This window comes from Callorhinchus milii, unplaced genomic scaffold, assembly GCF_018977255.1.
Source record: "Callorhinchus milii isolate IMCB2004 unplaced genomic scaffold, IMCB_Cmil_1.0 Scaffold2, whole genome shotgun sequence".
Classification (NCBI taxonomy): domain Eukaryota; kingdom Metazoa; phylum Chordata; class Chondrichthyes; order Chimaeriformes; family Callorhinchidae; genus Callorhinchus; species Callorhinchus milii.
The window spans coordinates 120,869,549-120,881,752 of record NW_024704743.1 but is presented as its reverse complement, the minus strand read 5'-3'; the positions used below and the strand labels follow the sequence as shown (position 1 = coordinate 120,881,752).

Sequence of the window (12,204 nt, the reverse complement as noted above, 5' to 3'; positions counted from 1 at the left end):
AACAAGCCGCATTTGGGGCTCACATGTTGAAATGTCCATGTGTCTGGAATAGAATGTGCATTCCTCTCCCTGGACGGGATCTCAGTCTCAGACCAGACACAATCACTGAGCTAGTCTGACAGGGTCTTTGAAGAGGAACATCCAGTTGAACGTGTAGTTGGGACCTGCAGTTTAACATCTCATCCGAAGCGTGGCACCTTTGACAAGGCTGCGCTCGCCTCTCCCTAGCATTACACTGGAGTGTCAGCATGGACTGTGAGCTCAAAGTGCCAGCAGATATCTTGAAGCCACAATCTTACAGATCTAGAGGTTACTCAGACCAGACATGATCACTGAGCCAGCCTGACAGAATGTTTGGAGAGAAACTATCAGAAGACAACATCAAAGCCAGAGACACTAATCACCATCATGATTAGTGTCTCCTCATTAAGAGTAATTAGTCCATACTCCAGGGCAGTGGGGGATGGGGTGGCTGCATTGTCAGATGTGGCTGTTCAGGCGGATGTTAAAGATCCAACAACACTATTGGGAGGAAAAAAATAATAATAATAATCCGTGCATTTGATACAGAGCGTCTTTCACCTTGTCTCGACATCTTAACGCGCTTCACAGGATATATTGTATAAGTGTAAGTGTTTTTTGACTGTGTATTTCCTGAACAAAATATGCCAGCCAGTTGCACACCGCAATGTCCCACAAACAGCCAAGAAGTGAATGACCAATTTTATCTGAGGGATTGTTGGCTGGGACACTGGAAGAGAGAAACTCCTGTTTATTTTCGAATAGAGTCATGGGATCTTTAACATCCACCTGAACAGGCACAGACTGGATCTCGGTTTAATGTCTCATCCGAAGGATGTCACCTCTGACAATGCAACACACCCCAGCACTGCACTGGAGGGTCACGTTAGACTGTGTTCGAGGAACGATTAGTCAAACTAAGGCTCTTCAGTCTTGAGGGAAGACATCCAAGAGAAGATCTAATAGAGACGTATAAAACATTAACCAGGATTAAGAAAGTAAGCCCAGAACGAGACTCTAAGATGCAGCTGGACAAGAGGACTCAGGGGTCAGGGTGTGAAGCGCAAATTCAGACAGAGCGGGGGTGAAGGGGTTGAGCGACGAGGAGAGGTTGGTGGCAGACGGGACCTCGGTTTTACCTCTCATCCGAAGTTCGACACCTCTGACAATGAGGTGCGCCCCCACCAGCATTGCACGGGAGGGTCAGCATGGATCTTACACACCTGGAGGTGACTCAGACCAGACACGATCACTGTGCCAGCCTGACAGGATCTTTGGAGAGAAACTATCAGAAGACAACATCAAAACGGGAGACACTAATCACCGTCTTGGTTAGTATCTCTTTTTGGGGAATAATTAGTTTAGTCCCTCGTCTCTTTGAACAATAACCTGCACTAATTAGGTTCTGTTGTCAGTCTGTTTTAGTCGGGACTTTGAGCTCACAATCTAGGCTGATAAGAGAAGGGCGTTTATCCCAGAGTCCTGGTCAACAATCTCCCTGGATTAAATAATGATAATAATAATCCTTGCATTTGCCAAAGCACCTCATCACCACTTCAAAACGTCTCAAAGCCCTTCACAGAATAGACTGTAAAGTGAATTGACTGTGTATTTGTGGGCGAAACGCGGCAACCCATTGCGCGCAGCAGCGTCCCACAAACAGTCGTGGATTGAAGCGACCGATTTTATTATTGTTTTTTTTTGAAGGATTATTATCAGGCGTGTGGAGTAAGGAAACTTGCCCGAGGTTTCCATAACAGAGCACTCGCCTCGCAAACGAAGGGACCCGTGTTCGATTCCCGGGCAGGGTAAAACGATGGGCAAGTTTCCTTATTCCACATGTCTCTGTTTACCTAGCAGTGAGTAGGAACCCAGTTATTAGACGATTGGCGGTTTGCCTTTCCAGTGAGAAATAATCCCTTCAAAACAAAAATATATTTAAAAAAAGTAATAATTTGGTCACTTAATCCACAAGTGTTTGTCAGACACTGCAGTGCGTAACTGGCTGCCGCATTTCGCCCACAAATATAATAATAATACTGCATTTGATATAGCGCCTTATCACGTCTTCGAGTCCTGTAGCTCAGTGGTTAGAGCACTCGCTTTGCAAGTGAGAGACCTGAGGTCAATTCCAGGCAGAGGGCGAAACCTTGGGCAAGTTTCCTTACTCCACACAGAGCCTAATAATAATCCCTCCAAAACCAAATACAATAATAAATTGGTCATTTTCAATCCACGACTGTTTGTGGGACATTGCTGTGCGCAATTGGCTGCTGCGTTCACCCACAAATATACAGTCAATTCACTTTACACTTTATTGTGAAGCGCTTTGGGACTTCCTCCCGACGTGAAAAGTGCTATATCAAATGCAAGGATTATTATTATTATTATATACGTCTTAAAGTGTCTTAAAGCGTCTCAAAGTGAGTTGATACATTAAATTCACTTTACAGTATGTTCTGTGAATCGCTTTGAGACGTCTCGAAGATGTAAAAAAAGCGCTATATCAAATGCAAGGATTATTATTAATCTTATGGTAATTATTAATATCACGCCTCAGGCGGGACAGCGTCGCGGAGTGCTTGGCAGTTTCGGAGCACGGCATGACATGAGTTATTTGAGGTCAAGCGTGAGGATGTTGAAATCGTCGAGCTGTTCAGTGGAGCCTGGCAAGAAGAGTTATGATCCACATACAGAGTTTAATGCGGGTGAGAATGCACGCAGCAGAGGTTGGGATAACTGAATTTTGTGGTTGGGGAGCTGGCAAGACCGCCGAGGAGGGCATTTGAGTCGTCAATTGTCACGTATTGAATTGTCTCCAGTCAGAGACAATTCCTCTTCCCCACCTCCCACCCCTTCCTGGATGTCTCACAACAACAACAACTTGGATTTATATAACGCCCTCCACGCCGGACGGCGTCTCAGAGCGCTTCACAGTAACGGATCCCGGGGCCGAGCCGGGGGGCAATGGGGAGGAAGATGACCAAAGGCGCGGTCGAAAAGAAAGGTCTTCAGCCGAGACCTGAAAATAGGAAGAGAGGGGACGAGACGAAGGGAGTGAGGAAGGGAATTCCAGAGCCTTGGGGTGTAGTGGCTGAAGCCACTGAGGTCGGGGGGTGCAGAGGAGTGGAGGGATTTGAAGACAAGGGTGAGGATCTTGAAGTCGATCCTCTCTGGGACAGGCAGCCAGTGCAGTCTGGCAAGGACCGGGGTAATTGGGGAGCGGAGTTTGGTGCGGGTAAGAATGCGAGCGGCAGAGTTTGGGATGACCTGGATTTTATGGATGGTAGAGGAGGGGAAACCGGTGAGGAGGGCATTTGAATAGTCCAGCCAAGAGGTGACAAATGCATGGACCAGGGTTTCGGCGGCTTATGGAGTGAGGTATTGGCGGAGACGGGCAATGCGTCGGAGGTGGAAGAAAGTGGTGCTGGTGAGGGACCGGAAGTGGGGGAGGAAGGATAACTGGGGGTCGAACCTGACGCCTAGAATTCATACGGGTTCGGAGAGTTTTAGGGGGAGGTCAGGTAGGTGGAGGAGATGAGAACCACGTGATTTTAGATGTTGACGAGAGCCAAAGAGTATGGCTTCTGTCTTGTCAACATTTAGCTGAAGGAAATTTGCGCGCATCCAGCCCCTGACGTATGACAGGCAGCTGACAGAACATCAGGGGACTGGGGGTCACAAAGAGAGGTGGAAAAGTAGAGTTGGGTGTCGTCCGCATACATGTGGAAGTGTACCCCATGTCTGCGGATGACATCCCCAAGAGGGAGCATGTAGATTAGGAAGAGAAGGGGCCAAGGGTGGATCCTTGGGGACCCGCAGGTAACTGAGTGAGAGCGGGAGGAGAAGCCATTTGTGCGGATGTACTGCTGGCGGTTTGTGAGGTAGGACTCGAACCAGGCGAGTGCGGTCCCACTGAGGTGGATGACGGAGGAAAGGCGGTGGAGGAGGATGGTGTGATCGACTGTGTCGAAAGCGGTGGAGACGTCCAGGAGGACAAGGAGGAAGAGGGAGCCCTGGTCACAGATAGAGAGGATGTCATTTGCGACTTTCACAAGCGCAGTTTCTGTACTGTGGGCAGGGCGGAAACCGGACTGGAAGGTTTCGAAGAGGGAGTGGGAGGAGAAGTGCGCGCTTACATTCCACCCCATGCATATTCCGATGAATTATTTCTCATCCCTGATCTCCAGAGCCCAGTAAACAGCCAGCAAACGCAGACAACAGAGATCAGATCATGGCCAAGGTCAGGGCCCAGGTTACACGGGCAAGACATCAAGAAAAATAAATCAACAGCCCAGGCACCAGGTAAATGTCTGTACACTGACACACAGGCCAACACATCACCCATCAATAATGTCCGACATCGCTGTGCGCAGTGTTTCACCCACAAAACACGGTCACTGCACTTCACAATATATTCTGTGAAGCACTTTCGAGACATCTCAACGACGTGAAAAGACGCCATATCAAAGGCAAGGATTATTATTATCATTAATCTTTGCATTTGGTATAGCTCCTTTCACGGCAGGAAGTCCCAAAAAGCCTCAAGGGATACACCGTAAAGTAATAATAAGAATAAGAATAATAATCCTTGCATTTGATATAGCGCTTTTCACGTCCGGAGGATGTCCCAAAGCGCTTCACAGAACACACCGTAAAGTGAATTGACTGTATATTTGTGGGCGAACGTGGCAGCCATTTGCGCACAGCAATGTCCCACAAACAGTCGTAGATTGAAAATGACCAATTTATTATTGTTTTTGGTTTTGGAGGGATTATTATTAGGCTCTGTGTGGAGTAAGGAAACTTGCCCAAGGTTTCGCCTTCTGCCTGGAATTGAGCTCAGGTCTCTCACTTGCAAAGCGAGTGCTCTAACCACTGAGCTACAGGACTCCACAAAGTGTAGTTACTGTGCAATTTGTGAGCAAGCACGGTAGTCCAACTACACACAGCAACATTATACAAACAGCCACAAAGTAAGTGACCAATTTTATCTGGGGGAGTGTTGGTCAGGACACCAGGAGACAGAGAGAAACTCCCTTCACTTTTTCCAATAATCCCACCCAACAGACAGGGGCCTCAGTTTAAACATCTCAACCAACACTGCGATCTCAAGGTCTGACACGTGTGGAAACCCATCACCGTGTTTAAGATTATCCAAACCGAGCTGAGAATTCCCTGCCTCCCACCTACACATGGAAACCCCAGAGATAGATTGTCGGAATGGAATGCGCTCTCTTTCCCTGGAAGGACGCATCCTGCTTATCTAATTCCGGAAAGTATTAGGCGCAGGTTATCAAGAGCCAAAGCTTGGGAATCCCAGAGTGTGTATTGAGGTACTTACTGCTGGAACCTAACCAGCTAAAAGCGCATATCTGGTCATTGATATCACTGTTTGGCAAGCCTTCCCACAGCTTGTCCAGCTAGGATCGCCCTACTCATTAGGGCTTTGGCTTGCAGGATTAGCAGAGAGCTGAGCGAGATGACTCCCTGCCCCTAGTGACCGGTCTGGCCTTCCGAGTCCTGCCGATGAGCCAGGCTGGCTCTGCTGGACTTGAGGGCTACTGCGTTCCCATGAGCTGGATTACAGAGACCGCCACAGAGGGTGACTCCCCAACCCCTTCCACCCTAACTAAGCAGGATCCTTCACGTCCACCTGAACAGGTACATATATGTGGGACGTCGGATTAACGTCCAGGTTCTCCTACAAAATACTGCGTATCCTGTGAGGTGGTTTGAGACGTCTCAACAAGTGATAAGACGGTGCATCAGATTTAGAGGATTATTATTACAGTATCTGAATGATCTGCTTCCGGCAATGCAACAACAACAACAACAACAAGATTCCATTTATAAAGCGCCTTTCACGTCAGAAGGACGTCCCAAGGCGCTGCACAGTTGGTTCATGACCCGAGCAGGGGGGAAATTGCGAGGGGAGGGGAGGGAGCGAGGAGGGGGGAAATGGTCAGGGTGAGGGGAGGGAAGGGAGGGAGCGAGAAGGGGGAAGAGAGTCGAGAGGGGAGCTGAAGGCTCGGTCAAAGAGAAAGGTTTTGAGACCAGCCTTGAAGGAGGAAAGGGAGGAAGCGGCGAAGGTACTGGGGGATAGAGTTCCAGAGCCTCGGGGCTGAGAGGCTGAAGGCCCGACCACCAATGGTAGGGCGGTTGGGGCAGGGGACGTGGAGCAGACCGTAGCCGGAGGAACGGAGGGTACGGGCAGGTAGGTAGGGGGATAGTAGGTCGGAGAGGTAGGAGGGAGCGAGGCCGTGAATGGCCTTGTAGGTGAGGATGAGGATCTTGAATTCGATCCTCTGGGGGATGGGGAGCCAGTGGAGGCGAGCGAGGGTGGGAGTGATGTGGTCCTGAAGCCTGGTGCGGGACAGTACACGAGCTGCAGAGTTCTGAATGACCTGCAGTGTGGAGGGAGGGCCGGGAAGGCCGGCGAGGAGAGAGGTCCCATAGTCCAGCCTTGAGGTGACAAAGGCGTGGACCAGGGTTTCAGCAGCCTCCCCAGGGTTGCGTTGGGGCGTCTGCCTGGACTATGAGCTCAAAGTCCCTGATGTTATAATTCGCTGCCAGTGGGTGGGAGTCAGCTCTCAACCCGGCTCTGTTCACTTGGCGTTTGTTTCTCACTCCTTCAACTCTCCGTCTCGGGAACTCAACGCTCTCGCTCACTCACTCTCAGGAGGCTGAGCGAACCCTGCCTGGCATCTCCCGTTCGGGCTCCAGGACGCTATATAAATGCAAGTTGTTGCTGTTGTTGTTCGGCTGCCGGAGTCCCAAAGTGTGCGCATGAACCCCACCCCCTCTTGTAGGATTTCCTTTCCGCCCCCACACGCATTTACTCGTTTACTCGCTCGCTCAAACCACAGCCTGGATCATTGCCAAAACTGAGTAACAATCTATTATAAACAGATGGGCAGTGGGAGGATAAAGAGGAGGTGGTTTAACCCCTTGTGTATGGACACAGAGAGAGAGAGAGAGAGAGATGCACACAGACAGACATGCAGACAATGATGGAGGGAGACACAGAAAGAGAGTCGGACATACACACATAGAGAAGAGCGATACACACAGTCACAAAGGCAGAGAGAGACAGACACACACACACACACACACACAGAAAGACAGAGGGAGAAGTGGTAGGGGCCATACCACCAGTCCCCACATGAAAGGGTTAATGGTTAGTTGCAGCTGTGGGGAAGATTAATGGATGGTGGGTGGGGCGGCCAATCTCGCAATAGATTCCTTCAAAATGTTCAAAGGGAATGGGGTAACTAATCTAATTTGTGCTCTCAAAGTGACTCAAATTGCTTCCCAGACACTCAGTGCAATGTGTAGTGACTGTGGATTTCGATAGCAGTGACAGTGGCCAATTTGCATAACTTATTTGGAATGGGGGTGGGTGGGGGGGTGGTGGTGGGGGGGGGGTGATCGTTGGCCAGGGCATCAGGAGAAGGTCTCTTCTCTTTTCCAACAATGTCACGGAGCTTGAAACAGGGCACAGATGGAGCCTTGATTTAAGGTCTCATCCAAAGGACACCACCTCCGACAATGCAGCCCTCCCACCCCTCCCCAGCATTGCATTCGAATGTCAGACCAGACCGAGGGATCAAATTCCCCAAAGTGTGTGTGTCTATGTGTGTGTGGGGGGGGGGGTGGGGTGGGGGTTTGAAGCTGAAGCTCGTTTGGAGTTGCTTCAAACTCTACTCGTGTTTGTGGGGGATGGGGAGTGGTGGGGGGGGAAGTGGAAGTAGTTCTACTCTAACGCTCTTAAACAGCGTGAGTCAGGGTATTAAAGATTACACCGTGAGCACAAGACCATGAAACATGCTGAGCAATGACGCTGTTACACTAGATACAGGAGAGGGGTCAGGGGGAGCTGGGGGGAGCGTTAGGAGAGGGGGCAGAGAGAGGGGGCAGTGGGGACAGAGAGTGGCGTGGGGGCTAAGAAAGAGAGAAGAAATTAGTGCGCGAGTCACACAGAGTGAGTGAGACACACACAGAGATGGACAGAGTGAGAATGGGAGACGGACGCAGTGTGAAAGTGAGTGATTGACACACAGCGACTGAATGAGAGAGTGACTGAGTGAGAGATGCACAGAGACTGAATGAGAGAAAAGGTAACTGGCTTCCATTACATCGAGGCTCGACTATTCAAACTCATTGCTTGTCGGCCTCCCCGACTCCTCCCTCCACAGGCTGCGGATCATCCAGAACTCTGCAGCCCGTGTCCTCTCCCGCACCGGACTCCGTGACCCTATCAGCCCCATCCTCGCCCGACTCCACTGGCTTCCCATCACAACGAGGATACAGTTCAAGATCCTGGTCCTCACCTTCGAAGCCTTCCATGGTCTTGCTCCCCCCACCTCTGTGACCTCTTAACATCCTGCTCGCTCCCTCCACGCAGCGGGCTTCACGTTCCCCACCTCACTCGTCCCATTATTGGCGGGCGGGCCATCTTCCACTCTGCCCCCACTCTCTGAAACTCCATCGCGCAGTCCCAACCCCTCGCCCCCTCCCTTGCCTCCTTCAAGACCCATCTCAAAACCCTCCTCTTCGACCGTGCTTTCAATCATCCTGCTTCACCTCCGCCCTCCGCTCTCCGCGATCCCGACCCCCAGCTTGGGTCCAAAACACTGACTGTCCAGCGCTTTGGGATGTCCTCCTGACGTGAAAGGCTCCAGACAAATGTAATTTTGTTGTTGAATGAAGCAAACACACACAGAATGAATGGGAGAGAGGGAGAGTGAGAATCACACATAGACTGAAAAAGAGAGTGAGTGAGTAGGAGGGTGAGTGACTGACAGAGTGAATGACTGACAGAGTGAGTGACTGACTGACAGAGTGAGTGAGTGACTGACTGACTGACTGACAGAGAGGGTGACTGACCGACAGAGCGGGAGGGCGACCGACAAGAGCGGGCGGGCGACCGACAGAGCGGGCGGGCGACCGACAGAGCGGGCGGGTGCGACCGACAGAGCGGGCGGGCGACCGACAAGAGCGGGCGGGCGACCGACAAGAGCGGGCGGGCGACCGACAGAGCGGGCGGGTGCGACCGACAGAGCGGGCGGGCGACCGACAAGAGCGGGCGGGTTAGTGACTGACCTCTTGGATCTCCCTCTCAATGACCGCGGCTCTCTGGACGATCGGTCCCCGCACTGCGTATTCCACCTTCTTGATGTTGGGGTTCATCGTTTCCAAGACGAGGATTTTGCGGTTTGTGGCGGCCGCCGACCTCGGGAACCCGTTCTCAGCCATACTCTTAGTGCCGGCACTGAGCCTGCGGAGGAGCAGACCGCAGTGAGCCGGTGCGGAAAGGGTGGCAGCTCTGCACAGCATGATCAGGTGTGAGGGTGGGACCAGGGCTGACCTTCATACACTGCTTGACACCTGGACACTGCGCCCGACACACACACACACACACACACAACCACACACACACACACACACACGCGTGCAGCCTGACTGCCCAACACACACGGTCACGGGATCCGGTCACTAACGATTCTCTGCTCTTCACTCAGACGCAATCAGAGAAACTGAAAGTCAACTTCCAAATCAGGACTTTGCTCGATTTCGCCACAACCCGCACGAGAGTGGGGGGGGGGAGGGGAGGGGGAGGGGAGCAGATCCGAGGGAGGGGGAGAGCGCAGCACACCTGGGCATTAGGAGGAAGGGGGAGCGGAGAGATGGGAGAGAGAGAGAAAGAGGGAGAAAGAAAGAGGTGGACAGAGAGAGGCGGATGGGGAGCGTGGGGTGTGCGCGATCAGATGGAGCATTCTGTGTTCCTGATGGTACTGATTGCACCAAAGTTTAGACTTTTAAATAAGGTTTCCACTCTGTCTTCCTCTTAAAGGGGCTGCATTTTCCCTTCAGGGCCGTTAAAGAGGTTTGCAGGTGGACCCCACTCCCTCAGACACGCAACCCCACCCCACCCCCCCCCCCCGCCCCCGTAAGACTCCACAAGGGTGCATTTCAAAACGGTTTCACGCGAACTCACCGTCGCAGTAAATCACGTAAGCAATGTGACCACTGGTGCACACCGCACCGGGAGGTGAGCACGAGATTAATCTGGGGGATTGCGAGTCGGAAACTTGGGAGACAATCCCTTCTACAGTCACCTTTTGGAACTCCATCCCACAGTCCCTTCTCCTCGCCCCCTCCCTTGCCCCCTCCAAGGCCCATCTCTTCGACCACGCCTTTAGTCGCCCTCCTACCCCCACCCTGTCTGTCCCACAGCAGCCCCTCCTAACCGTAAACCCCCAGCCCGTCCTCAAATCCTTAACTGTCCAGCATCTTCGGAGGTCCTTCCGATATGAAAGGCGCAACACAAATATAATTTGTTCTTGTTGTCACTACACTTTACAGTGAACTACTCGTATTTGAATAGAAGGGAGTGTCTTCTTCCAGATTGCTATCAACGTGAAGCTATGTGGTTTATGTTTGTTAGACACCAGCAGTTACCCCAACGCACACTCTGGGGTCCCCAAGCCTCGGCTCTCGCCAACCTGCGCCCTAATACTTTCCGGAATTACGTAAACAGGATGTGTCCCTCCAGGGAGGGAGAGCGCATTCCATTCCAGGGATCTATCTCTGGGATTTCCATGTGTAGGTGGAAGGCCGGGAATTCTCAGTTGGGTTTGGATACTCTTAAGCAACGGTGATGGGTTTCCCCGTTTATCAGACACCCGGCTGACCAAAAACAAAAGCTCTGTGTTGTCCTGACAACACATTCCCACTGGAGAAACTATTTCCACTGGGTTGGTAACCCGAGGACAAGAATTTAAAATAGTTCTTAAAAGAAACAGAGGGGAGGTGAGGAGAAATCGTTTAACACAGCGAGTTGTTTGGAGTGGAGTCCTGTAGCTCAGTGGTTAGAGCACTCGCTTTGCAAGCGAGAGACCTGAGTTCAATTCCAGGCAGAAGGCGAAACCTTGGGCAAGTTTCCTTACACCACACAGAGCCTAATAATAATCCCTCCAAACCAAAAACAATAATTAAATTGGTCATTTTCAATCTACGACTGTTTGTGGGACATTGCTGTGCACAATTGGCTGCCGCGTTCGCCCACAAATATACAGTCAATTCACTTTACAGTGTGTTCTGTGAAGCGCTTTGGGACGTCCTCCCGACGTGAAAAGCGCTATATCAAATGCAAGGATTATTATTATTATTATTATTATTATTATTGTTTGGATCTGGAATGCATTGCCTGAAAGGGTGGTGGAAGCCGACTCGATAACAACTTCGAAGAGAGAAGTAGATAAATATCTGGGGAGGACAAGTTTGTAGGGCTATGGGGAGAGAGCGGGAGAGTAGGATTGAATTGGATAGCTCTTTTCAAAGAGCCGGCACGGACATGATGGGCCGAATGGCCTCCTTCTGTGGTGTATAATTCTATGATTCTATGACACACAGATGGGCGTTTGGTGGGGCCACAGGCTACATTTCAAAGAGTAATGCTTCGGTCAAACCAGTTTGGGTCACCCAGTGAAAGGGGTGGATGTAGTTTCAAAAATGGAATGTATGAAATGAAAGGTTATAGCAGTGGTGGTCAACCTCTTGGGTTGGCCAAAAACATAAAAATGTTTCTTGATTGAATATTTCTTCTTAACGACGTGATAAGGCACTATATCAAATGCAAGTATTATTATTATTAAAATGTCTTTCACAGTGACGCACTCTCGTCTTTGAGGCAGAAGGACGTGGGTTCGAGCCCCAGGTCGGGATTACATATTCCCACATTAGAATTACATAGACTAAACCGACACTCCAATGCAGAGCTCATATCTTTTAGATAAGATATTAAGCCGGAGACCATATAGCTTCACGTTGATAGCAATCTGGAAGGTTGTTGACCAGAACACCAGAAGACACTCCCTTCTATTCAAATACGAGTAGTTTACTGTGTGCCTGTTCAGGTAGATGTTAAAGATCCCATGACCCTATTTGAAAAGAGTTTCTCCCGGTGTCCTGGTCAAAAAATACCTCCCAGCTGAAACTGATCACTCACTCAATTGGCTGGTTGTGGGATATTGCTCTGTGCAAGCTGTCTGCCATGTTTGTCCACATAATCCACCTCGATTGTGAGCGCAAAGTCTCGACGCAGGTAGTCTGACACATGACTCAGTTTAGTAAAGGTTATTGTTCAAAGACACGAGGGACTAAACTAATTACTCCCAA

At 50.6% G+C, this 12,204-nt stretch overlaps 1 protein-coding gene across 4 annotated transcripts in view; it reads right to left on the bottom strand.

Moving 5' to 3' along the window:
• LOC103179678 (alanine aminotransferase 2) overlaps positions 1 to 12,204 on the bottom strand; it is a 30,900-nt gene that overhangs the window by 8,848 nt on the left and 9,848 nt on the right. The window contains exons 1-2 of one of the 4 annotated variants that reach the window (XM_042346825.1): positions 9,525 to 9,629; positions 9,127 to 9,301 (exon numbers count right to left, since the gene is read on the bottom strand). In XM_042346825.1, the coding sequence (XP_042202759.1) occupies positions 9,127 to 9,279 (153 nt within the window). In that variant the 5' untranslated portion in view covers positions 9,280 to 9,301; positions 9,525 to 9,629. The other 3 variants (XM_042346824.1, XM_042346823.1, XM_042346822.1) reach the window with 3 other exon arrangements.